The sequence below is a fragment of the Streptopelia decaocto genome (assembly GCF_964273445.1).
Source record: "Streptopelia decaocto genome assembly, chromosome: 7".
NCBI lineage: Eukaryota > Metazoa > Chordata > Aves > Columbiformes > Columbidae > Streptopelia > Streptopelia decaocto.
The window spans coordinates 12168959-12192134 of NC_138661.1; the positions used below are offsets into that span (position 1 = coordinate 12168959).

General features: G+C 42.0%; 1 protein-coding gene across 1 annotated transcript in view; it reads right to left on the bottom strand.

Annotated features, from left to right (window-relative positions):
* DYNC1H1 (dynein cytoplasmic 1 heavy chain 1) overlaps positions 1 to 22130 on the bottom strand; it is a 44117-nt gene extending 21987 nt beyond the window's left edge. Inside the window, exons 1-38 of the mRNA XM_082057492.1 lie at positions 21793 to 22130; positions 19220 to 19307; positions 18447 to 18620; positions 17970 to 18225; positions 16900 to 17086; positions 16448 to 16719; positions 16083 to 16310; positions 14497 to 15573; positions 14029 to 14208; positions 13282 to 13431; positions 12890 to 13036; positions 12614 to 12754; positions 12304 to 12480; positions 12081 to 12191; positions 11879 to 11998; positions 11421 to 11660; positions 10725 to 10880; positions 10256 to 10369; positions 9513 to 9623; positions 9223 to 9432; positions 8680 to 8826; positions 8288 to 8454; positions 7466 to 7639; positions 6503 to 6668; positions 6236 to 6424; positions 5958 to 6152; positions 4999 to 5281; positions 4626 to 4726; positions 4286 to 4445; positions 3756 to 3999; positions 3396 to 3579; positions 2756 to 2968; positions 2347 to 2585; positions 2080 to 2236; positions 1453 to 1680; positions 979 to 1209; positions 708 to 848; positions 210 to 443 (exon numbers count right to left, since the gene is read on the bottom strand). Coding sequence (XP_081913618.1) covers positions 210 to 443; positions 708 to 848; positions 979 to 1209; positions 1453 to 1680; positions 2080 to 2236; positions 2347 to 2585; positions 2756 to 2968; positions 3396 to 3579; positions 3756 to 3999; positions 4286 to 4445; positions 4626 to 4726; positions 4999 to 5281; positions 5958 to 6152; positions 6236 to 6424; positions 6503 to 6668; positions 7466 to 7639; positions 8288 to 8454; positions 8680 to 8826; positions 9223 to 9432; positions 9513 to 9623; positions 10256 to 10369; positions 10725 to 10880; positions 11421 to 11660; positions 11879 to 11998; positions 12081 to 12191; positions 12304 to 12480; positions 12614 to 12754; positions 12890 to 13036; positions 13282 to 13431; positions 14029 to 14208; positions 14497 to 15573; positions 16083 to 16310; positions 16448 to 16719; positions 16900 to 17086; positions 17970 to 18225; positions 18447 to 18620; positions 19220 to 19307; positions 21793 to 22063 — 7863 coding nt within the window. The 5' untranslated portion in view covers positions 22064 to 22130. The remainder of the gene's footprint in view (positions 1 to 209; positions 444 to 707; positions 849 to 978; positions 1210 to 1452; positions 1681 to 2079; positions 2237 to 2346; positions 2586 to 2755; positions 2969 to 3395; positions 3580 to 3755; positions 4000 to 4285; positions 4446 to 4625; positions 4727 to 4998; positions 5282 to 5957; positions 6153 to 6235; positions 6425 to 6502; positions 6669 to 7465; positions 7640 to 8287; positions 8455 to 8679; positions 8827 to 9222; positions 9433 to 9512; positions 9624 to 10255; positions 10370 to 10724; positions 10881 to 11420; positions 11661 to 11878; positions 11999 to 12080; positions 12192 to 12303; positions 12481 to 12613; positions 12755 to 12889; positions 13037 to 13281; positions 13432 to 14028; positions 14209 to 14496; positions 15574 to 16082; positions 16311 to 16447; positions 16720 to 16899; positions 17087 to 17969; positions 18226 to 18446; positions 18621 to 19219; positions 19308 to 21792) is intronic.
* Positions 22131 to 23176: the final 1046 nt, after the last annotated feature.

A 23176-nucleotide genomic window follows, 5' to 3' on the forward strand; every position in this document is an offset into this window, starting at 1 on the left:
AGTTAAGTATCATAAGATAGAAATTCAGATTCTGCTCAACATAGTTTTTATTTTTTGCTATGTAAACACATGACTGAGGTGGAAGCATCACTGAACTCTGGCTAGCGATTTCTGTGCTAAATCAAGACTGCTTTAATCCCTGAGGAAATCAGAAACTTGTTACTACTCTAACTCGTGCACGTGTGGAACACACACACACTCTCGTGTACCTCCATGTCAGGTAGGGCTCTGAGAGCACTGAAGAGGGTCATGGTCTTTCCAGAACCTGGTGGGCCACAGAGTACCAGGGGTTTGTGTTCTGCCAGCCAAGTATACAGCAACGCTTCATGGCGAACTGTATCCAGGGTCGGCACGACAACATCAGGAGCTGCAACTTTGTGTGTTTCAACTTCAATTTGAGGAACCTTGGATTGCCATGGCACCCATTCACCCGTAATGGACACCTAGGAGCACAAAAACACAATGAGACAATTTAGAATAGGAATATAGCTCAACCTTAATTAAAAAAGAGAGGTTCGTTTAAACCACAGAACAGTCTGTGACATTGAATTTGATGTGTTTTTTTAAACCAGCAGTTTGTTCACTGAGCTGTGAAACTGTAACATTTAAGATAGCCTAGTGTTTTGTTTTCCAGTTTCATCTCCATAATCTAAACCAAGCTTCTAAGAACATAAAAGAGCAACATGTCTAGCATAAGAAAGGTTTACCTCATAGTCAATTATAGGTATGTTGGGTGCAGTGGGCAGTGGCACAGTGGTGATTCTCCTGATGTATTCTCCCAGCTCTGCTCTCATTTTCAAACGACTGTCTCCAGAAAGAGACCAGAGTATTGCATAGACCAGGTACCTCTGTAAGATGCAGTAAAAGAAGTTGTTTATTATAGAGTAATGGAATAAAAATTAATGAACACTAAATTAAATCTAGCTGCTATATTGACACATCAAACACAGCAGTGACTTAGCAGCATATTGTATTTACCTGGATGTAACGCTCCAGCTGATCTATCTGCATTGGGAAGTCTGGATGATTGGCATTGTACTGGGCTACGTTGCGGCAAGCTTGATGCAACATGGAGAACAGAGAACCAAGACAGCGCAAGCGGGTGAGATCCATGATATGCTCCAACTTGAAAGCATGTTCAAGTGCTTTAGTTACCAGGCCATTAGATGTGAAATACGGCTGCATTATTGTTGCAGCATCTCTCTGAATCTGTTGAGGGAGACAAAACACTGTTCAAAGTACTTACTTCTCATTTGATTACCAGAGACAGCAGGAAATAATTTTGTTTAATGCTTGAAATGCTTCATATTTTAAAAATAAAAAAAAAAGGAGAAAAAAAAGATGTAAAGAAGTTGTCAGCTTTTCTACGATAGTCATAAATTCAAAGCACGTTGTACTACTTGCCATGTGAGTGTTCTTACTACATTATCACTAAGGTAATCCAAGTTATACCTGCAACATTGGGGATGCTGCTTCTTCTCCTTCATCTTCTTTGCCCTTTCGCCTGCGCTGAGCTTCCTCCTCACCTTCATCCAGAGGAATGCTTCTTAGTCTGGCCAGGAAGTTATTGAATATCATGTCTGTACTGAGAACATCCTCACTGAACCAGACCATGCCACATCTTGACACAGTGGCCAAAGTGGCGTATTTCAGATCCTGTACCTCAAACATGATACGCACCTAAAGAGTAGAAATTTAAAATAAAAGTTTGAAGTAAAAACAACCAACCAAGAGTAAAACAGAACAAAAAAACTACAACCGTCCCCAAAGAGACCCTCTAGGTAAGTTACTTTGTATTTAACCATTGAATAATCAACAGCAACATTAAACTGTTCTAAGGTTAAGTTCATCATTATTGCCTGTTATCCTGGACTTTTTTATAATCCACAAAGTTTGTCTTACAAAGTCAGAGAAGCTTACAAAGCTTCCACAAAAGCTCCTAACTCCAGCAAACCACTACCTGACATCAGTATTACTCTGATTGTGATAAGAAAGAGGGAGAGTGCTAATACAAATTAAGGTAAAAGCAACAAGTTTATATGACAGCATATAAACATCATGTAAAAAAGTTAACATTACATTTGGTGGCAGGCTGAGACGTTCTCCATTTGGCAGAGTCAGCAGCTTGTTGTCATCCAAAACAGAGTTCAAGTTCTCAACCCATTCAGGGTCTACATCGCCATCAAAGATAATCCACTGACGTTTCTGTAGTTCACCTCTCACATTGTCTATGATTCTACATTAAAGGAAATATTTATTGCAGTAGAGAACAAAGACACAGTAAGGCCAGAATATCCACGGCACAAATATACTGGCCATTTTTCATTCGTGCTATTAAAGACTCACTTTCTCAGGACATGTGTGAACAAGCCATCTGTCCATTCTCTGGTGTTTGGATCCAAAGTACCATAGAGGTGATCTTTGCTGATTGCTTTTGGATCTATAATATGAGCGACACCTTCCACACCCTCCAGCCGTTCGAGGGCTTTCAGCAGTACTCTCCAAGCCATGCTCTTTCCACTTCCAGAGGGACCGACCATCATCAATCCATGATTTATCTGGGTGATCTGGTAAAGTTGAAGAACCTGTGACAAAAGAAATTATGTACCAATTAAGTTTTCAGTAGTTAATCTAAGCTCCTTTGCATTGCTTTCTTAAGACAAGAAAAAGGAAAAAGCTTTCCACTTTCATAATAAAAAGTTTAGTCTTATACATCCATTAATTTCAATTCCACATTTTCAGTTCTATATTTTACCTTTTCAACCCACATGCCACCAACTTCTTCTCCATCACCATAGGTAAGGTACATTTCCTGACACACTTTCTTCAGCTCCTCCCGCAAAGCTGTCATCTCCCCACGATGATACTGTACTCCAGGGAACACATCAGAAAGGAGACTGAACAGCAACGGAATATCTTCTGCAACCAGTTTTGGTACCATGGTTTCACACACACTTTGGATCAGGATCTGCAGAGAGTTTTATTTTGGTTAAGTCTTTTTTTTGAAGTTTGCTTTATCAAATGTGTTTGACAAGGAATACTTCGCTAAACACTATTGATAAAGCACCAGACCAATGAATTCCTATTGTTTTTCAGTTCATACAGCTGAATTTTCTTGTACCTCTTCACCATGCATCTGATGCTAATCGCTGAGGAACCAAGCAGCCATATGTGTTATAAATGTACCATCTCCAAAGAATAAGTCTTTCCCTATGATTCAGGGACTCCTAAGACATGTTTAACTTGGTGCTTCTAAGCTATCCAATTACCACCTTTTGTAACTAACATTACTTTGCTTGCATGGCTTAACACTAAATGCTAAACACTGTAGAGTTATTTCCTTTATTTAATGTGCATCCTGTACTTTAGCACAGAAGAGTACACACACGCATTACCTCTTGCTCTGGTAAATTCTCAGCGATTTCTCCCTCATCAACAACTTCGCCACGCTCTTCCTTCTCCCGCTTTATCTTCTGAATCCTCTCTCTCTTCACATTACCTGCACTAACCAGCACACTCTTCAGTGCTCTCAAGCCAAAATCATAGTGACTTTGGGAGGACAGCTGTTCATCACAAAGCCTAAGAAGCAAAAAAGACAAAACATGATTCTTAATAGGGACCAACACAATACTCAGTAAATGTCACTGTTTACTTGAAATGATTGCTGCACAATGTGCTTAGTAAGTTGTAAAGTACATTATTGCTTTGAACAACAAGATGTATTTTTACTGATTGAAACCAAACTTGTTACTCACTTGAAGAACGGTACTATCTTGTTGGCAAGCACTTCAGCTGTACGGAAACCTTGGGAGTACAACATGACCTGGGCAATCAACTGACGGTCTGGTTTTGTCATTGCCAAGCTACGGAACAACTTCTTCAAATTGTCAGGCAGATTTGACCTGCCTGCGTAGCCAGGATTCATGGTGATGAAGATAGCCATGTCAGGGCTCACTTTGACTTGTTTGTTCAGCAGCTCACAAGTAATAGGTGTTGCAGCTGAAAAGAAAGTGCATTTAGTTACAACTGAGTCAGTGATTAACCACTCTGAGAACAGAAGTCATACTTTATTCTGGTTTACAGCAGGTCCTCTAGTACTGCTCAAATACAACACTGCAGCTCAAATACAAATTTCTACCAGGTGAAAGTTACTTCAGGTTTTTAAGTTTTGATAGAAAGTGGCTTCATTCTTGGATTGCTTGGGAGAAACGTAACTGAGCAACAAAACATCATGAGGGATGTTAGAAATGCTGTACAACGCCATTAGGAATGAACAATTACATACTCTTGTCATAGTTGGGGTTGGAATGCTCTCGCAAGGCTTCCTGGATGCACTGAACTTGCTGTGAAACAGCTGACAGCATACGCTCCTCCAGTCTGTTGAACTCATCAAAGCAGCCCCATGCACCCACTTGGCAAAGTCCCACAAAGATGCGTCCCATTGCCTGCGCACAGAGGGGAAAATTTACTGAAGTTGCATGATCATTCTTGCGTATGCACAGGCAAAGGGAGCAGAGAAGTGCACTTCATACAGTGCTGTATACAGATACCAGCTCAGTTAAGACTTACAGAAAGACACATATTGCTTGTTAGCAAAGCCTACTTTTTTTAATCAAGCAGCTTACCTGGAAGTCAAATGTTTCATCACAGTTGAAAACCAACACAAAGCGGCCAAGCTGATGTCCAAGAGCCTTGACAGATTCTGTTTTACCAGTACCAGCAGGACCTATTTTTGAAGTGGGACAGACACGTATTAGTGTTTATCACCTGAGGTACCACCACCTACTCATGTAATTGGCCAGTGTGCTGATTCTGATAGTCCCTGACAAGAGGGTTCAGTGTAACCGAAAACTATTACAACTTCCCCCAAAAGACTGTTTTGTTCTTTAGTATCTTAGTTGTAAGTGTTCTGCATGTTCATTTTAGAACTATATATTAGAGAGGGTAAGAGCTTTTATATTTGTCTCAGGTTTTTATTGTACTTTAGTGCAAGCTTACCAAATGGTGATCCTCCAAGTCTTGCCTCCAGGGCTTGTGTCATGGTCAGGTAACAGCGGTCAGTAAGAGGGGTCTGTACTAGCTTATCCTGAACACCAAGGTACTCAAAACCGTAGTTGAATTTGGCATTTGCCATCTGAATGGAGAGCTGTTGCAACACATCTGTCTGCTTTGGGTCAAAGTAGAACCGCATCTGGCTGAGCCACTCAAAGGATTTGGAGTTGTCAATCTTGCTTTTGATCAGCGATCTTGTAACATCTCTCTGGTGCACCAGCTCAGTGATCTGGAGAATGAAGGAACTTCTTAAGACCACAGCAATACAAACCACTGTTAATAACAGTGGGAATCCTATAGCTTTTCAGATTAGCCATCATTTTGAAATCACGACCTATCAACAGGCCTTAAAATCTGTTGCTACGATGACAAAACTACCAATGTTGACTGCTCTTGTTAAGGACTTCCCTGGCTTTCGGCAAAGCACTCCGGTCAGTTAGTGTGCTAATCTATGACACTACTAAACTAGGTATTCTATTTGCCAGAAGCTATGAAGACAAGTACTCATAAAACAGACCATGTATTTCCTTCTAAAAATCTGTAACAATAATCCAGGATGATTTTCACTTTCCCCCTCCCCCGATCTCAATCCTTATCTACAAACAAAATCATACAATAAATAATATGCAGCTTAATGAGATAGCTTATTTTTGAATAAAGAAATCAGTAACTTCCATATATGGAAAAGCTAGTTTGAAGATCAGTTCGGTGAGCTAGTCTCTAATATGCTACTATGCATTAAGCTGACTAGAGCAAAATCCTAACACCATCTACAGCATCAGGGCTTGATGTAGTTGCTTAAACTTTTTCCTGGGAAAAGTAAGTCTTAGACTAAGCAACCATTTCATTAAACTTCTAAAAATTCTCACCTGCTAACCAGAAAAAGAAAGGAAGTTTTTACTTACTAAGTGCTCCAGTTTCCTTCTGCGAAGGGGCGGCTGCTCCATCAGCACAGAGTCTGCCAGGACATTGAGCGTGACCTCAACGTTAGCTAGCACGGAGTGGAGAGGGCTGTTGTCTCCAACTCCACCCACACCATTGAGGGCTGACTCAACATTCTCAGACCATGCAATCTGGGCCGACAGGACAACAAGCTGAGCCTGTGTGACAAAAATCCTCATCAGATAGTTTTCCTCACTGAAGTAACCAAGCTGCAAGATGCTAAAGTGTTCCACATTGATACCTGGTATTTGTCAATCCAAGAGATGTAGACTGCTGGATCAATTGAAGTTGCTTTTCCAAAGATTTCTACTTCAGTAACAGATTCTGCAAGCAACTTAGCAAGGGTGACTCTCATTTCTTTCTCAACCAGAGTGAGCCACTCATTGATCTTGGGATGTTCTGTGATGGAGACAGGTGTTTTGAACAGCACCTGCAAGAATTAGGTTTAAGTCAGCCCACGTTCACTTATTTTCAGAATTTTATTTAAAAAGAAACACTGCAGCTATACCTCCTCTCCTTCACGTGAGGATATCCCAAGAACCACAGAGTTATCTTCATTGAGAATAATGCTGGAAACACCAGCAAACATCTTCTTGAAGTGTTTCTGCAGCTTAGCAACATTTTTGCTGTTTCCAATGATTTCAAGCAAGTCTTCATCACCAACAAAATAAAACCTAATAATTACATAAAATTAGATCTATATCAGGACTCCAACTATCACTTTTAATTTATTTATGCTTCATAGATTGTTGCTATACAGGAGTTATTGACACTCATTTCCCCAACACTGCAAGAGTGCACAAACCATAAATTTGCTGGAAGTTACATTTCACTTCTAAGATTAAGTCTCAGTTCATGTGGTCTGCACCATACAAAAGTGTGGATCATTTTCATAACCCACCCATCCCTGAAATATCCACAGAGAGCCTGGCATTAAGTCTATTAGGCAGGAAGAACTCCCACTCAGTACTTCGCTCACCCTTACTGTCTCATGCTAAATAACAAACTACAGGGTGTTTCAAATAGATGGACCAAATTTCAAAGATACAGTGATTTCAAATTGGGTCTATCTTTTTGAAACACCTTGTACTTGAGAACTACTGGTAAGTCAGAACCAATGACTTAAATACTGGTTTGTGACAGTTTACACACTGTCCTTCAATTAAATGCCAGAATTAAGCAGTTCAAAATTGAACCTACAAGTTCACAGAAATCAGCTGCAGTGGTTCCTTAAGCAATATCTGAATCCTACAACCAGCCACAGATGGTCAAGTAAGGGAAGTTATAGATTCACTTCCTGAGAAGCAGCTGTAAACTGAATTCTGTATTTAGACAACATAGATTTAAGTGGTTGTAACATCCTACACACATGCAATACATAAAAATTGGGAGAGGCTTTACGGAACAGTACACCAATTCCTGCATAGAAATATCAAATTATCTCAAGAGTCAACTAGAGCCAACTCCTTACCGAGGGAAAGAGGACCTCTCCCTTTCCAAGTATTCTCCCAGTGCCTTCTGTATCTTCCCAAGTAAGTCTGCCAGTCTCTCTAGTGACCTCTGAACACCCTGAATGTTAAGAACATCCATCACTAGTGGAGATTTGGACACCTTTTTCATGAGTGCCAAAAATTCAGTGCTGATGCTGCAAGTAAAATAATACAGTACATTAGTGCAAACTCAGTAACCACAGACCTACAGAACCCCGATGTTATTTGTCTCTAAATGGCCACTTGTCTCTACATGACCACAGGCTGAATTCTCAAAATAGCTCTTCAGCCACCTCAAGTCCACAACAATAAAATCTAACTTGTTTGCAATGTTCAGTCTATCAGTTCTACTGCTGAAGGTCTGCTTATCTTAATTTCCTCAAGAGACGCACAAATCTGAGCAACTTTAAGTAGAGGAAGAAAATGATGTTTGAAGGATGAAACTAAAGGCTGAGGCAACAAAAATCAGCCTGCTTGTTGCAGCCACAATGCCAGGAAAATCCTTGAGGTAGCTGACTGGAGCTTGCAAGAAAAAACACCTGAATCCCAGTCACAAAAAACTTGTCCATTAACCTGTTTATTATAAACCTTTGTCTGTCACAGTTGGCTACATGCACCTCTTGCCATATTTATTTGCTTGATGAACTTACACCTACAGCAGGGCTGTAATCCAGCTGGATCAGGTAAGAATTCAGTTAATATTTCAACTCAAGAGAATACTACACTGAAGTCATTAAGCTGCAGGCCTGTCCATTCGATGCCTCAAGGGAGGCAAGAAAAGAGCAAAGCAATCAAAAAGTTACCTCTGGAACCGCTGGGTCTCCACGGGCAGCAAGTGCTTGATGTCTGCACTGCCAGTAAAGATACCCTCCAGGTAGACCCATCTCCTTTGGACATCTATCCAGACATCAAAGAGTGCCATGATACGGTTCAGCTTGTCTTCCCAGCTAAGGGCATCTTCCTCAAATACCTAAAGTTTAAACAACGCATTAATATTCATTTTAATAGTATCAGGGGTTTGACTGCTAATAACTTCTGGCTCAAACAGTTGTTTGAGAGTTACAAAGGATGCATATACAATTAATTGTCTGTCAATTTAAACAGCAAATACAAGCCTTGCTGACAAATATATAAGCTAACCAAGAGAGGAAAGCAGGATTAAATTAAGATTCTTTAGCTTTGTTCTGCATTTTACCTTGTAGTACGGCGACAGCTTCATAGCAGATACGCTGTTAATGTGCTCTTTTACTTTGTTGAAAAGGTCATCCCATCCACGAATCAAACGACATTTGTTCTGGTAATTGACCAAATCCAGTTCATAAGTGTTCCACACTTCTCTGATCTGAAGAAAAAAAAGTTTAAGATATTACATCAATAATTTCTGCTCCAGTATAGTTACAAATGTATTTCAATAATCAGATTTTACTTTTTTTACTCAAGGATTCTGGGTTTATGCTCATGCTTTTGTTAAAAATATTGAGAATATGATGCAGCTAGGTAACACTTAAACAAGGTGGGGTCTTTGCAGTAATTATGAAGGACTGCTTGTCCCATATAATCCAGGTTTCATCAGAGGAAGCTTACATAGCTTTAAGCTGTTCCCCAAAACAGTGTTCCATGGAGTCTCTGCACTTGTATCAAGAGCTTAGATTGACAAGTTTACTACACAAGCGTCAGTCACCCGACAGCAAGGCTTTCATTTGCTATTACGTGCATACATACAAGAGCTGATACTAGCCTGTTTCAAGAACTCTTCCAAAGCCATTTCTCCCTGAGCCACCAGCAGTACATCTTTGACGATTGCTTCATTTCTCTGTAAATCAACATCCCAGATCTGACCGAGGGTCAGTTCTGAGACAACCCAGTTAACGTGAAGCCTTTTCATCAGCTGTTTCCAGTGACGATCTTTAAGTGCCTCCGATTTCAGTTCAATAACTAACATGTTTATCTACAAAAGACAAGAAAGCAAGTTATATCCTTGAACTTGAACTATAGAATACACGCATTTTAGAAATGAGTATAACTTACCTTCATGTAGCCCTTCAGAAGTCTCTGAACGTACTCATAGGACGCATACTGTCGCAAGCGGGCAGGGAAGTTTTTCAGTTGGTTCAGCAGACCATCTAGGTTTTGTCGAAGCTGTCAATAACATAAAAGCAATGAAAGCTTTCTCTGCGAGTGCTGTACACATAGTGGTATGAGAGATATATATATATAGACAACGGTAAACTCATCTCTCTAATAAGATGGTTTCTACAGTATAGCTCTTTCTGAATTATATATATTTGCATAAGATGTGGTTACTCTATAGCTGATAATGTTATTTTATAGGTCTAGCTAAGATTTATGAAATAGTTTGTCACAGGCACTTTATGGCTTGGTGTTCTTCTTCCTCTCTGCTTCCTGACCACTGAACTAAAACTGATGCTGTTCATCCAACCGTATAATGAAGTTTCCCTATTGAGGACCAAAAGCCTATTTAAGAACAGCACAGTTTCTTCTCTGTAGATGCAGTCAGTTAGTCCAGTTTCAATTTCAAAACTACTGAAACTGTCTAAGTCCCCCCCCAGATTATTTAGGTTGCGACAAACCCTGTGACTTTTTTTAGCATAGCATGAGAAGAAAACATGCTCATGAGATACTGAAAAAGGTACCTAAACGATCTGAAACATAACAATTCATAATTGAGCACGTCTGTCTCAACAATTCTAATTCTTAATCTGCATAGACTTACAGTAGTTACATTGTTTATGTATACGGAAGTTAAATACCTTGCGAGGCTGTACTGAAACCCAGGGTTGTTCTTTCATTTGATCAATCTGTTCCCAGACCTTAGAGAGTTCAGACCAGACGCCTTTGAGATCCTGCAGCTCTTCAAGGGCTACCTATAGTAAAGAATATGTCAAATATCAGCAGTTATTCCTAATTTCTTCAAAGTCATTAGCATGAGGGAGTTAAAAAGAAAATTTTTAACATGTCAAAAACATTAAGACAGCTTGTCAGATCAACAGGACTGCAATAACACGTGACCCAGATGAGATTTTTGCATTTCAGGTCACATAACAGCTTCATGAAAATAAGACAGGCAAGCAAGAGATAACAGACAATCTCTTAAGGCTAGAACTGTGTAAGTGTGGAGACTGTGTCTTGACACTAGTACATTATAGGCTACAAGTCACTCTCTTAATGGAAAATGAGATGGAACTGAACGAAACAAGAAGTTGTGTGAACAATTTGTACCTGGACGCGCTCTTCACTGCCACTGAGGAGTCCTGTATCTGTCAGTTCCAGAGCTTCCTTGGCCTTTGCACACTTCTCACGATCATCTTTCAGCCTACCAAACTTTCCTTCGTAAATGGTAAGAGCTTGAAGAGCCTCTTCTGGACGCAGGTTTCCCTAAAGTTTGCATGGGACACATTAATCCAAAACCCCTACAATCAAGTTGAAGCTAAGTTAAAAACATGCACTAAATACTAAATGTTGGTCTGCCATTATTTTTTCATTTCCAGTTTGCTGACAATAAGGCTACATAATAATCCAGAGTTCCAACTTTTATATGCAGTTTTTGGCTTTACGAAAAATCACTTCAGATTAAAAAAAGGAAGGGAGTGGGACAATAAAGCAGCTTGCTTCGGAATCCTGCTACACGCATGCCTCCAACATATCTCGTTTCAGCCAAAGCTGAAGTAACCAAAATAATCTTGCTTTTTGCACCTAACAGAGGCCTACATTTTAAGGGTAAATCTCCCTCTGCCACTTCCCCAGAAAAAAATAAATTTGCATTAGCAAATTATTATAGAACCCCCAAAAAAGACTTTTACCATCATCTAAAATGAAAAACTACAAAATAACCCCATAAAAATAAATTGCCTGCTTCTTATTGAATGCAGAGAATCTGCCTCATTTGCTGGATGAGTACTAAACATCACTACTTACTGTTACAGGCTTTGTTTTCTCCCAGTCTGTTAGCAAGTCAGTTGTTCGGCTCTCCACTGCACGATCCTCTTGAACTATCTTCATCTGCAAATTTGCTACTTGTTGTTGAATGGCAGAATCCTTTCTACGCATGATGTCATTGAAGGCACCCCATTCTCCTTCAATATTGTCAATGTAGAGCCAAGAGGATGGAAACTGGAACCTTTGTTTCTCAAGCAAGCGCTGACCATTGCGATAAAGCTACAAGAGACACAATTGTTAAGTTAAAAGGACAAAACTAACTTAAGTCGCAAGGCTAAATACTCAATATACTTTAACAAATTGTCACTACAGAGTTCAAAGGATTCCTCAGGATATTAAGTTCAAGTCTGTTCTCAAGAAAACTTCAATATCACGAAGCTGCACCTTACGGGTGCCTGACTTTTCCAGAAGTAAGAATCATTAGCAAGACAACATACCTCAACTTGCTTCTCAAACTGCTTGATTTTACGTTTCAGGGACTGCACATATGTGATGAATGTCACTGCATCCGATGTGCTGGCAGTGTCCACTGAATGCTGCTCCAGTTCTTGACGGGACTGTTTGGGGCACAAATCAATGTTTTAGAAGTCTAGAACAGTTGATCAAGAAGTGAAAAACTGGAGTTTGGACTTGTCTTACCTTAGAAATTTGTGAATGAAACTCTGTCATATTCTGACCAAGCATCTGGCCGAATTTGCTGAGCACTTCCTTGTGCCAGGAGTCGTATTTCAAGTTCACCTTCGATTGTACCTACAATTGAATAAAGTTACATAATAGTAATTTGTTGACCTTACTATTTTCTGTTAAACATCCATTTTGAAATTTAATGCATTTATCACAAACAATTATTACAATTTCTTACCTTGCCGTAGTCTATGACGACAGGTCCAAATTCCTTTCTGGTTTCTGCATTGTCAAACGTTCCTCTTGCCTTTCTTATCTGAACTAAAAGGGCTTGCCACTTATTCAGGTCTTCTCCAAGACGGTTGTAGATGTTTTCAGCCTGCATATCCCACAGACACTGGTACTGCAGCCAAACCTAGTTGAGGTATTACACAATGTTCAGAACTTCTCCAGTATATTCCAAAAGACATCCTCTAAACCCCTAGGAAAACTGAGAGGAAAACCCACGTTCATTTCAGTTGTAGCAGTACATGGTGTCAGCCTCCTACCTTGACATACTGCTCCACTTCAGTCACAATTCCCATGACAGCAGAGTATGACTCCTCCAAAGCTGCAGGGCCATCAGGCATCCTTGTCAATGCATTACGATAGAATTTTTCTTCCTCAGACAGCTCATAATGCACTCCAACCTAAGGACCACAATTACATGTGTGATATACATGAATTTCCAGGGTAGTCAGATTCAGTCCTTAAGCAACAGACTAATACATTGAGCACAATTAATTGTGAAGTTAAAATAATTGTTCAGACTTCATTACACTTACCTGATACCTCTGACTTTGAATTCTTGGTAGCGACAGGATTACCATCTTCCAAGAAAACATTTCTTGATAAAGTTTGTATCTACACTCTTCAATTGGTGGATTCAAGTATATCACCTGGTTGGTTATTCTCAGTTCATGTACAATGTTCTGCAGAAACAGTAACACACTCAGTTTTACTGGCAGATACTACTACAAGTAGACAAGAATTTTGGACTTCAAGAAGCAGCACATTTTTGAAAAATCAGCTTGCACTTAAATGGGAGAAGGCAGGTATTCCTCCAAAACTAGATGCAAAAGAATTTATCTCCCATATAAGCTTCAGATATAATTCTTGCATTAAATAACTGACAGTAAGGGAAAAAACAACAAAAAAGCCCCCCAACAAAACTTACTTTGATCTTGGGTTCGCCACCAGGCTTATGGCTCACTTGAGGAGCGTCTGTGTCCATGTCAACTTCTGCTTTGTCATCTGCTTGTCCAAGAAGAACTTGGGTCCAGGCCCTCAGTCCAGCTTGCAAACGAACTCCCAGGATTCTTTCAATCTAAAGAAATTAAGCCACATTGGAGGAAAAAAGCTACATATTCACTGCATAAAGATTCTCACTATCGATATATTCTGACACCAGGCACCATAGTATGCTCCTTTACTAAGTTACTAAAGAGGTTTAAGAGGTTTGGAAAATTTTCACTGAATATCAATTCAAAGCTTCTCAAGTCCTCATGGACTTAAGCGGAATTAAACAATTTTAACTGCTTTGAAGTTGGTCTAGTGTCCAATAACCTGAAACTTAACCGGCAGAACCAAACAATATGAAGGTAATGAATCTTTGCTACCAGCATAGCTGATTTTGACTGCCCTTTATCTACCTCGCACCCCAGCACCTTCTAGGCAGTCAAGCTGTACCAAACTTTTTTCTTCAAAGGAAAAAACTCCCCTTGAATTCATTGATCCCAAAGATCAAAAGCTAAAACCAAACAGGTCTTGCATCTTCTGAAAATTCCAGTGCATTTTCAGTGTGCAGAAAATGGGGAGAAAGAATTTTTCCCTGGGTATCCACGAAGAGTGTAATCAAAACTCATTTTGAACCTGATCAATAAGCTTCCTCTAAGTTTATACTACTTCTTGACCTCAAACCTACCTCCATATCCAATTTATTGACCCAGATCGGCAAATTTGAATATGAATGAAGATTTAAGTCATCCACAGCTTTCTGAACCCTGTTTAAGATTTCGGAGAAAGTCTTGTGATCATACATGCATGTTTCCAATGATCTCACTTCCAGGTCTATTTTCTCTTCAATAATGAGCAAATCATCCACCTAAAATGGTTTAGGAAAAGTAGGATGTTTAGTTTGACAGGTTAGATAGAGGCACCAATAACTATGCAGTAATGGTTAGTCACTTCTCTTTATTTGCATGCAGTAAGTCTACCAATTTTAGTAGCACTAAAAGATCCATTCAGCTGGCCAGTTGGTGCCAACTCAACCAGCTTCTTAACCAAAGAGCTATCAAACAGGTCATCAGCTTTCCGATTCCACTTCTGGTTAACCCCCCATTACTGAAGTATAAATGTACAAATTTCACAGAATTTGAAAGATAAAACAAACCTTTTCCTGGAAACTGAAGACAGTCTCAGCTAAGCGCTGTACATATGGATCAAGTTTGTATGATTCCCACACAAGTGCAATTCCTTCTGCAATCAAAGCCTGCACCTCTTTCTTCAAGCCAGCAACCAGAAGTGAGATAGTGTTACGCTCTTCTACTTTCTCACATGTCCGTTCATATGTACGGACACTTTCAATGAGGGAAATAGCAAATGGATAGAGCTGGTTTGCTTGGTGAGCTTTGTTGACAATCGCTAGTGGAACACGGAAACCAAGCCACTTCAGGTTTCGGACTTCTTTTGAAAGTGTAATTATTTCTGGGAGGAAGTTGACTTTCAGTTTCAGGACATTTCCAGTTCGACCTCTGACACGAGTGCTTTCGATGGTGAAAATACGACCAGACACACCAAGATTGCGTTGCTGAACTTTTCTTGCCCAGTCATCAAAGATCTCCTGAGTGTTGAGCTTCATGCGAAAGCTATCTCCATCCTGCTTTAGTTTCTGACCTTCCACGTGGTTCTCCCAGCCTTTGCCAAGGACATCCTCAACACGCTTCATGTAAGCAGTGAGCTGTCTGTCAATCTGCTTTGCCCAAATTATAGACCCAGACACAGGCGGCAAGTCACGAACGTGACTCATTTTACAAGCTTGACTCTGTGGGTATTGTACTTTAAATTTGTCATGAAGAGACTCAATATCATCTTTAACGCGCTGGATCAATTGTGTTTGGTATTCACGAATGGCACCGCGAATGTGAGGTCTGACAAACAAAGCATTAAACCGAGAAAAGATTCTGAACATTTCATTGGCATTCTTTGCTGTACCAAGCTGGTCTCTCAAACGGGCCGTTATTCGTGTTTCAACTCTATCAATTCTTTCATCGTATCGTTTCATTGCTGCCTCCCAGGCTTCTGTACCTTCTTTGGAAACATCTAACCCATCCACTTCCTTAACATTCTCATAAGCAAGATTGACTTCTTCAATCGCATTAGCATCTGCAGCATCAAAAAGGACTTCTGCTACTTTCATATCCTGTGGTTCAGGGACCTCTCCTTGATTTTGCTGGGCAACAGCAGTTACCTGCATTAAAATCAGAGTTTAGCAAGCTGGGTGCTTCAAACTTTACCTACAAATAGCTAAACCTAGTCTTCTAACAAGCATTGCAAAAAATCTACAAATTAGTACCAAATCCTTAACAAGCTTTCAGACGTTTCAAGTTTAAGTTCTACTAGGACTGGGGCAACAGTTATTTCACAAACTTTCCCTACTGTGCAGCATAATCTCATTTTCCACTGTGGTTTAGCTAAACTCAAGTATTTGCACACTTGTTAATCTCCTCTACATTAAGTCTGGACTTGCTGTGTCTAGTAACATGAGCATGGTCATGTAGTGTGGAAGTATGAGGAGAACTAAAGCTAAGCCTATTAGTAAGGGTTCAAAACCAGACTATTTTGGAAAGCAGACAGCAAGAGAGAATGTTAGATTAGTTCTGTGTTGTAACTTTTTAAAGCAACAGCCAACACTCGTGAAATTGAACGCTGTTGAAGAAGCTGCACAGGTTTTCTGTCTGATAATACTGAGAATATTACCTGAGGTCGCAAGACTCTCACAATAACCGCCCTCAGCTGCTCATGCTGACGCCTGAATTTCCTCATTTGATCAAGACGACCCTGGAGCTTCCTATGAGCAGGATTGATTCGCCACACCATCTTCAAGTTCTCTTCCCTCTTTCTTTTCACAATATCTCTCAGCAGAACTTGTAGCTTCTCATATTCATCATCCCAGGTTTGGAAAACTTCAAAGCATGCAACCATTACCTGGAGAGAATTTCAGAACAGGAATTTTAGCTCCCAAATGAAATGCTCCCTGAAAGTCACTATTTGATGCAAAATCACGTCCACCAGTGCCATGATGCAAAAATAAAGCTGCCAGTATAAGAAAACCATGAACATACCTTTTCAAATTCTTCATAGGCAACATGCATCAGTTTCCTGGTTCCCAACACTTTAAGCAGCTGAGAGCTCAGATCTCTTGAAATAGCCTCCACTAAACGCAATGCCCTTTGTATTGGGTATTTTGTGTTTCTGATTTTTCTCAAGTGGGTAAATATCGCAACAAGGGCCTGCCTTATTTTGTCCAGCTCAGTAGCAGATAGTAAGTCATTCAGTGGAAAGTCTTTCATCAGTGGATTATAGTCATTCACCGTTTCTAGAGCCTGTTTTAGACCTAAAAGTAAAAGAAAAGATTTTGAATAGAACTTTTCATTTCATTAATCAAATCTATATAAGACAACAGCTTTAATTAGACTCTAAACAGCACTGTTCTTTGTACCACAACATTCACATTTCATAACAGCTTAAGTTCTGTAGGACAGTTGTGAAAAATTGTCTTGAACAGACATTTTACCTGTGTCTGTATCGAAGCTGACAGTTGCATGAAAACGTTTGCCATGTTTCAGAATATCCAGAGTTAGAAGAACTTCTGGACTTTCACGTTTTTCCTGAATGCGATACAGCGCCCGTTCCAAATTTAACCAGAAGCTTATCTCCTGTAATGCAGTGCCTGATGCAGGATCTCGATCTAATTTGGTCACCTTAAAAGTATTAGGAAGAGAGGGAGAAAAGCATTTAATTTATATGCTTCAACTGTAAATACTTGCCCTACTGCTAAATACAATTGAAGCACATAACATCTACTAGGTTTTAATAATCTAACATCAGACAGTTTTGGCACTCATTCTGTGAGAAGTGTAGGAACCGCAGCACAAACAGCATCTAATTCCAGTGGTCCTAAAGGTCAGCGTTTAGGACCTTCAGGTAACATCTTCAGTGTAGCCTAAAAAGGTCACCTGTCTGCTTTCCTGATTGATGTCTGTATCCTAGTTAATGACAGATGAGCTAGGCAAGAAAACAAATGTTTTATGTTCTGGAGAAAGAAAAAACACCATTCTTCCATGAGCCCATGGATGAAAAAAAGCCAGAATAGTATCTAAGCTGCTATTTCTGGGTGACAGCAGAACAGCAGAGCTCTTTTGAGAAGTAACAGGCAGGAATACGAGAGACTACATGACAGGACTGGAGCAAGCGTTCTGAAGTCGTTCTGGATGCATCCGAGGAAATAACAAAACCAAACAAGAACCTGTTACTCTTAATCTGCTGTAAAGATTTGAATAATAGTTACAAACTTCATGAGGTTATTGCCAGTTACATGAGTCTATTACAACAGAGAGAAAACAGTCGTGCTTTCAGCTACCTGCAGAACAACTTACACTAGACTTTAAATTTAGACTAGGCTTAGCTTCATCTAGAATTAGACTTAGTCTAATTTAGACTAGCATCTCTGGTGACTCAGAAAACTGGTCTCAGATCTTCAGAGTATCCCGCATGGAGAAGTATTTTACCAGTTAAACTGTGAAGAACCTACACTGTACTACACAGAAGTTCTTATCACATAGTCTAGTACTTTTTTTTTGGTACCTTTTGTATCTCTCTAATCCAGCGGTTGACTCCAGATTGTAGCTGGTTGAGGAATAAAGGATCCTCAGCCTTCTCACCAAAATCTGTAACCTTTGGTTTTTCTCCGCGTTCGTAACACTGCTTGGCAACATTAGTAATGGTAGCATGAATTGGCAGACTAATCTCCGGAATTTCAATATTCTGCTGCAGATGCAAGAGGCCCATTTCAAGTTCTGCAATCTTCTTCTCCACTGAAGGAGCCATCTTATCTCCATCCCTGAAAAAAACCACAGTTGTTTCCATATAAAAAGCCAAACCAAAAACCATCCGCAACACATTTAAGCCATCATAACCGCTTCCCCACAGTCAGCAACAGCATCGTATGCAACTGTGTGCTTAAAAAATTTCACATTACTTGCCTTGAACACCTTTTTTTTTTTTCATTAAACACCTCTTTGAATTCATTAGCAGAGAAGTGCAGTATTTATAGTGAATTACCTGTCTGCTTTGCCAGATTCTCTGATATAGGACTTGAAAAAGGGAGCAACAGCATTGCTGATGAAAGAGTGTAATGTTTCGTACGGAGAATCTTCACTGAGCGTGAGCACTCTCAGTTGAGAAGACACTGGTTTGTCGGCATCAATCACTGGTGTGCGCTTAATGAACGCCAGGCTGCAGAACAGAGAAGAGAGTTACCAACTAAACATTTGAAACTTAAGTGACAGTTAGAATTGCTTTAATCTGACTGTGAGTTTAGGTCACAGCAGTCAAACACTACCCTGCACCATCATACTTTATAATCTTTCTTCTAAGAATAGAAGTATTCCAATAAATACATCTTTATACTTCAGTAATCAGCCAAACTTAGCTACCAATAAGGACTCTGCAGTACAGCCACACTAAAGAGGGACACACTTTATGAAGCTTCTGAGTTAAATATGCACGAAGGTGACACATATGAAAGAGTCAGGCATAACCAAAGATCACTGCACCCAAGGTGCGTATGTTACATTTGCATGTACACCACATTAATAAGACTTTGCTTCTTAAACCTCAGAGCTCTAAGTCCCAAGTCCTTTCAGCCTCGTGATACATCCTTGTTTTATCAGAGCCTCCACCTTGAAAAGCTATTGCCCTCTCAGAATTGGAAAAAAAAAAGCATGAAGCACTACATGAATTGGGGGTAAATTTGTAGGTAAAGCAGGTAAATCTGCTTGTGTAGGTTTTGCATTCATAGGGTAAAAATGTCAAGATCTATTTTACTAACTCACCTGTTTGATTTTATTCCATAATGAATGTCAGTGCTGATACTGTAGGAAATGAACTCTTTTTCCTCTTCTCCTTCATCTCCCACATCCTCTGCAAAAGATACGCTATATAAGAAATATTTTATTTCTAAGGCATCTACAGCTTTCCCTTAACCATCTTCTGCTATTACCAGATATTTTTAACCTTTACTTTCTACACTAACTTAAATTTAGCTTGCAATATCCCTCAGAGTGGGTTAATTGTTTTATAACAAAGCCACATTAACTTTTTTTAGGTTGCTATAAAAAAATTATAAAACATTACAACAAACAAACTGCAACTCGCATTCTAAGAGAGAAATCTGCAATACAGAATGTGCATTTACTTGTAGAGATACACTGACAGTGAGAATTTGAAACAGCTGGTTTTTCATTTTAAAGGTTGCTTCGTATTTTCAGACTTTTTCTTTTGAAGTGATTTGTAAATTGAGTCTCTGAACAGCCCAAGCTATGGGAAGTACTCAGGCATTACCGCAGCCAGCGTATCACAGATGACGTAATTGCTGGGGACGGCAGCAGTTGTGCTGCAATGCAGTGGTTTCGGCGCAGAAGGTTACTCCCCGTTGGGGACACACTCTGACCACATTACAGCAGACTCTTATCCTGCTTTCATTTCATTTGGCCCTTCACAGGAGACAGACCCTCACGGTGTCACATTTGCAGTGCCGAGCACCAGAAGCCAGGGCACAGAACAACAGACCAGACCTCAGGGGAACCCGGACAAAAGCTGTCGACAGTTTGTGTAGCTCACGACACCACAGAGCAGGTTTCATTTCTCAGAAATTTGGCTTCTCTTTCACTGTACTTGTGTTCAACAATTTTCTTCACACAATCTAGTCCATGCACAAGTTTCAATAATAATACCGTTTGTAATAGTGCCAGAAAAAACAAGAGCTCCATATGGTGCTGGATGCTCTGAATCTGTTAAGTTTGAAGACCGCTTGTCAATCAAATAATCCACTCTTTCCAAATAACTGCTTTTAAACACAAAGATATAGATGGGAATGCCTTCTACCCAGAGTAAAGTGGTATTTAGCTTTTAAAGCATATAATAAGTGACTCAATTTGTTTTTAACCATACATATATACCTATGCGACAAGTCTGGAGATAACTGATCACTTCTATCTTTCATTACTTCCAGCCTGAACTAAGGAAAAACAACCTCATGGGCCAGACACGAAAGGAAATTTAGAAATCATGTGTATAGTCTATTAACATCCAATGGATGTTTCTTTAAATCTTATTAACCACTGTATCATGAATTCATAAAGACTGTTCTTTTTCTCCCCTCTAGAAATTTCCAGCACTATCCCTCCTGAAAAAGAAGTCTCAAACTTTGGAAGGAGAAGGAAGGGTACAATTAGTGGAAACAGGCACAAGATAATACGTTGCTCAAAACATCCTGTGTTTAAGTTCAAAGTGAACAGTCAGCAAGTACAAGAATTTTGTGCATGTTTCCCTCAGTGTGCAGGAACTGCAGGGCATATATCCAGTATCTTACACTGCAGCGGCTGACATGTTAAATAATGCAATATGAAGTATGATTGCATGATGTTCTGATATACATCTACAAGGACTGACCCAACAGCACCCCAGGAGTAGAGATTTGGAATTTTAATACTGAAATTTTGCAAAGTCAGACTGGCAGGCCCGTAGCCATATAGAGACTGTAGGTCTTGCTTAATATTAAGTGTGTTATCAATGAAGCCTAGTTATATTTTACTATTGTTTGTTAGGATGGATTCTGGGACAATAAGTGCTTACTTAACAACAGATCTGTTGACAATAAAAAGCCGTTCTTGAAACAAATCGAGTCAGGAACAGTAACATGTAACTGACGAAGATGTTTCTTAAGTCAAAGCGTCAACTTAGCTGTGATATTTAATGCACCATTCAATTAGGTTTTCGAGAACCGTTTACAAGCAGCATGGCTTCCGGGTTTTGCTAACTAAACAAAGGCATTGCAAGGTCCACAGCTTGATTCATTAACTTCAGAGTCTTCCTAATTTACCATGGAAAAGCACTTTTTACAGGCTGATTCAGGTGCGCTTTCTTCGCCCCACCCTGCAGGTTTTTTTGTTTTTGTTCCGTTTGAGGCCGGTCATTCAGGCGGCCAAGCAGCAGCTCCCTCCCGCAGCAGCAGGGAGGCCGCACTGACGAAGCACTTTCGGTGCCTTTCCCAGCAGAACAGGCCGACACCGCAGCACGCCGGCTGCCGGGCCCGCAGCCCCGCCGTGCGCCCGCCTCCGGGCCGCCCAGCAGCGTCAGCTCCAGCTCCGCACCCGCACAACAAGAACAACGGGGAAGGCCGGGCCGGGCGCCACGGCCACCGCCCTCGCGTAACAGCGGCCCCGCGGAGAGGCCTCCCCCGCCTCCCCGCCCGCAGTGCGGCAGCCCGGCGCTGCCCGAGCGGAGAGTCCCCGCGGCGGCGGCCCCGCGCTCCTCCCCCCCCGCAGCAGGGCGGCAGCTCCGGGCGGGCACCGGCGGCGCCGCCGCCATTTTGCCAGCGCGGCGGCGGCCCCGGCCCTCGCCTCACCTTTGAGGGTGGAGCGCTCCACCAGCACCGTGTGCACCTGCGGGTCGGAGAGGAACTTGCGCATATGCTCCACGGCGCCCTTCTCCTCCAGCGCCGCCTCCAGCACCGCCGGGGCTTCGCCGCCATCCTCCAGCAGCAGCGGCACCAGCTTGCGCAGGTGCTTCTGCAGCACAGACACGTCGGCCACGTTCTGCACCGCCGAGCCCGACACCTCCATGCCGCTGTCGTCGCCGCCGGGGCCACCGCCCCCACCGCCGCCGGAGTCGGACATGCCGAGGCACAGACAGCGGCAGGCGCGCCGCGCTCCGCCCGCTCAGCCGCCGCCCCGGCACTGGCCCGCCTGCCGCCGCGGGGGAGGCTGGGAAGGGCGGGCCGGGAAGGACAGGCCGCCACGCCCCCCGCCCGGCGGGAGGCTCCAGGGCCCGGCCTGCGGTTCCGCCCGCCTCCCGGCGGATCCCGGCGGGGCTGGGCCGGGCCCGCGTCCCGCGGCGCTCGGGGAAAGGGCGGTGCCGCCCCGGCGCTGCGGGAGCCGGAGGGCGGGCGGGGCCCTGAAGCCTTGCCCGGGGAGGGGGCCGCTTCTTGTCCTCCTCTGCGCCCCGTCCAGCCCCCTATTTACAAAGCGTTTGTTCTGCCACGGGAGCGGTAGCTGAGCGGCGAGGGAAGGGGAGGGGCCGCTCCCCTCTACCCCCCATCCGTGGCAGCAGGGGCCGGGTGAGATGGGGATTTGCTACTGCCGCCCCATTAACCTGGAAGGAGAGACCTGCCCCGGAGCCTGTTTGTCCAAAGAATAAAAATGTTGATTGCATGTTGAAAATAAACCCCAGAAGCCGTAAGAATAGGTGGTACAAATGCCATCTTTCCCCAGGAAGGGAGGAGCAGGCCAGCCTGTCACCATGCCAGGCAAAGCAGACACGGCAGCCCCCGCCCTGTCACCCCAGCTCCTCCAGCCAGCCCTGCTGCTCACAGGCCAATGGACACAGCACCCCAACCGTTAACCCGGTGTTCTGAGGGACTGTTTCTCAGAAGCAAAGGACATAACACAGGAGGGACTGAAAGCACCAAAGGGGACTTTCAGTTGCCACATCCGTGCCTGCCATATCTCAGTGTATTTGTTCGGCTGCTGGCAGGAGCTTAGCTCACTGCTGCTGAGATGGACAATCCTGTTCCTCATTGCCCAAACTATTCCCCTCCGCACCCTGGTCCTCACTGGTATTTGAATGTGCCTGGGAGAGGGGAGGTGGCAGAGAGGTTCCAGAGCAATTCCACTGATTCCCAAAAAGTATATTGCGGCCATCGAGTGATCCACAGACTGAACCCCCAACCCCTTTTTATTTTATTTTTTAGTAGGGAGGAGAAGAAGGAAAGAAAACCAAGCAAACCAACC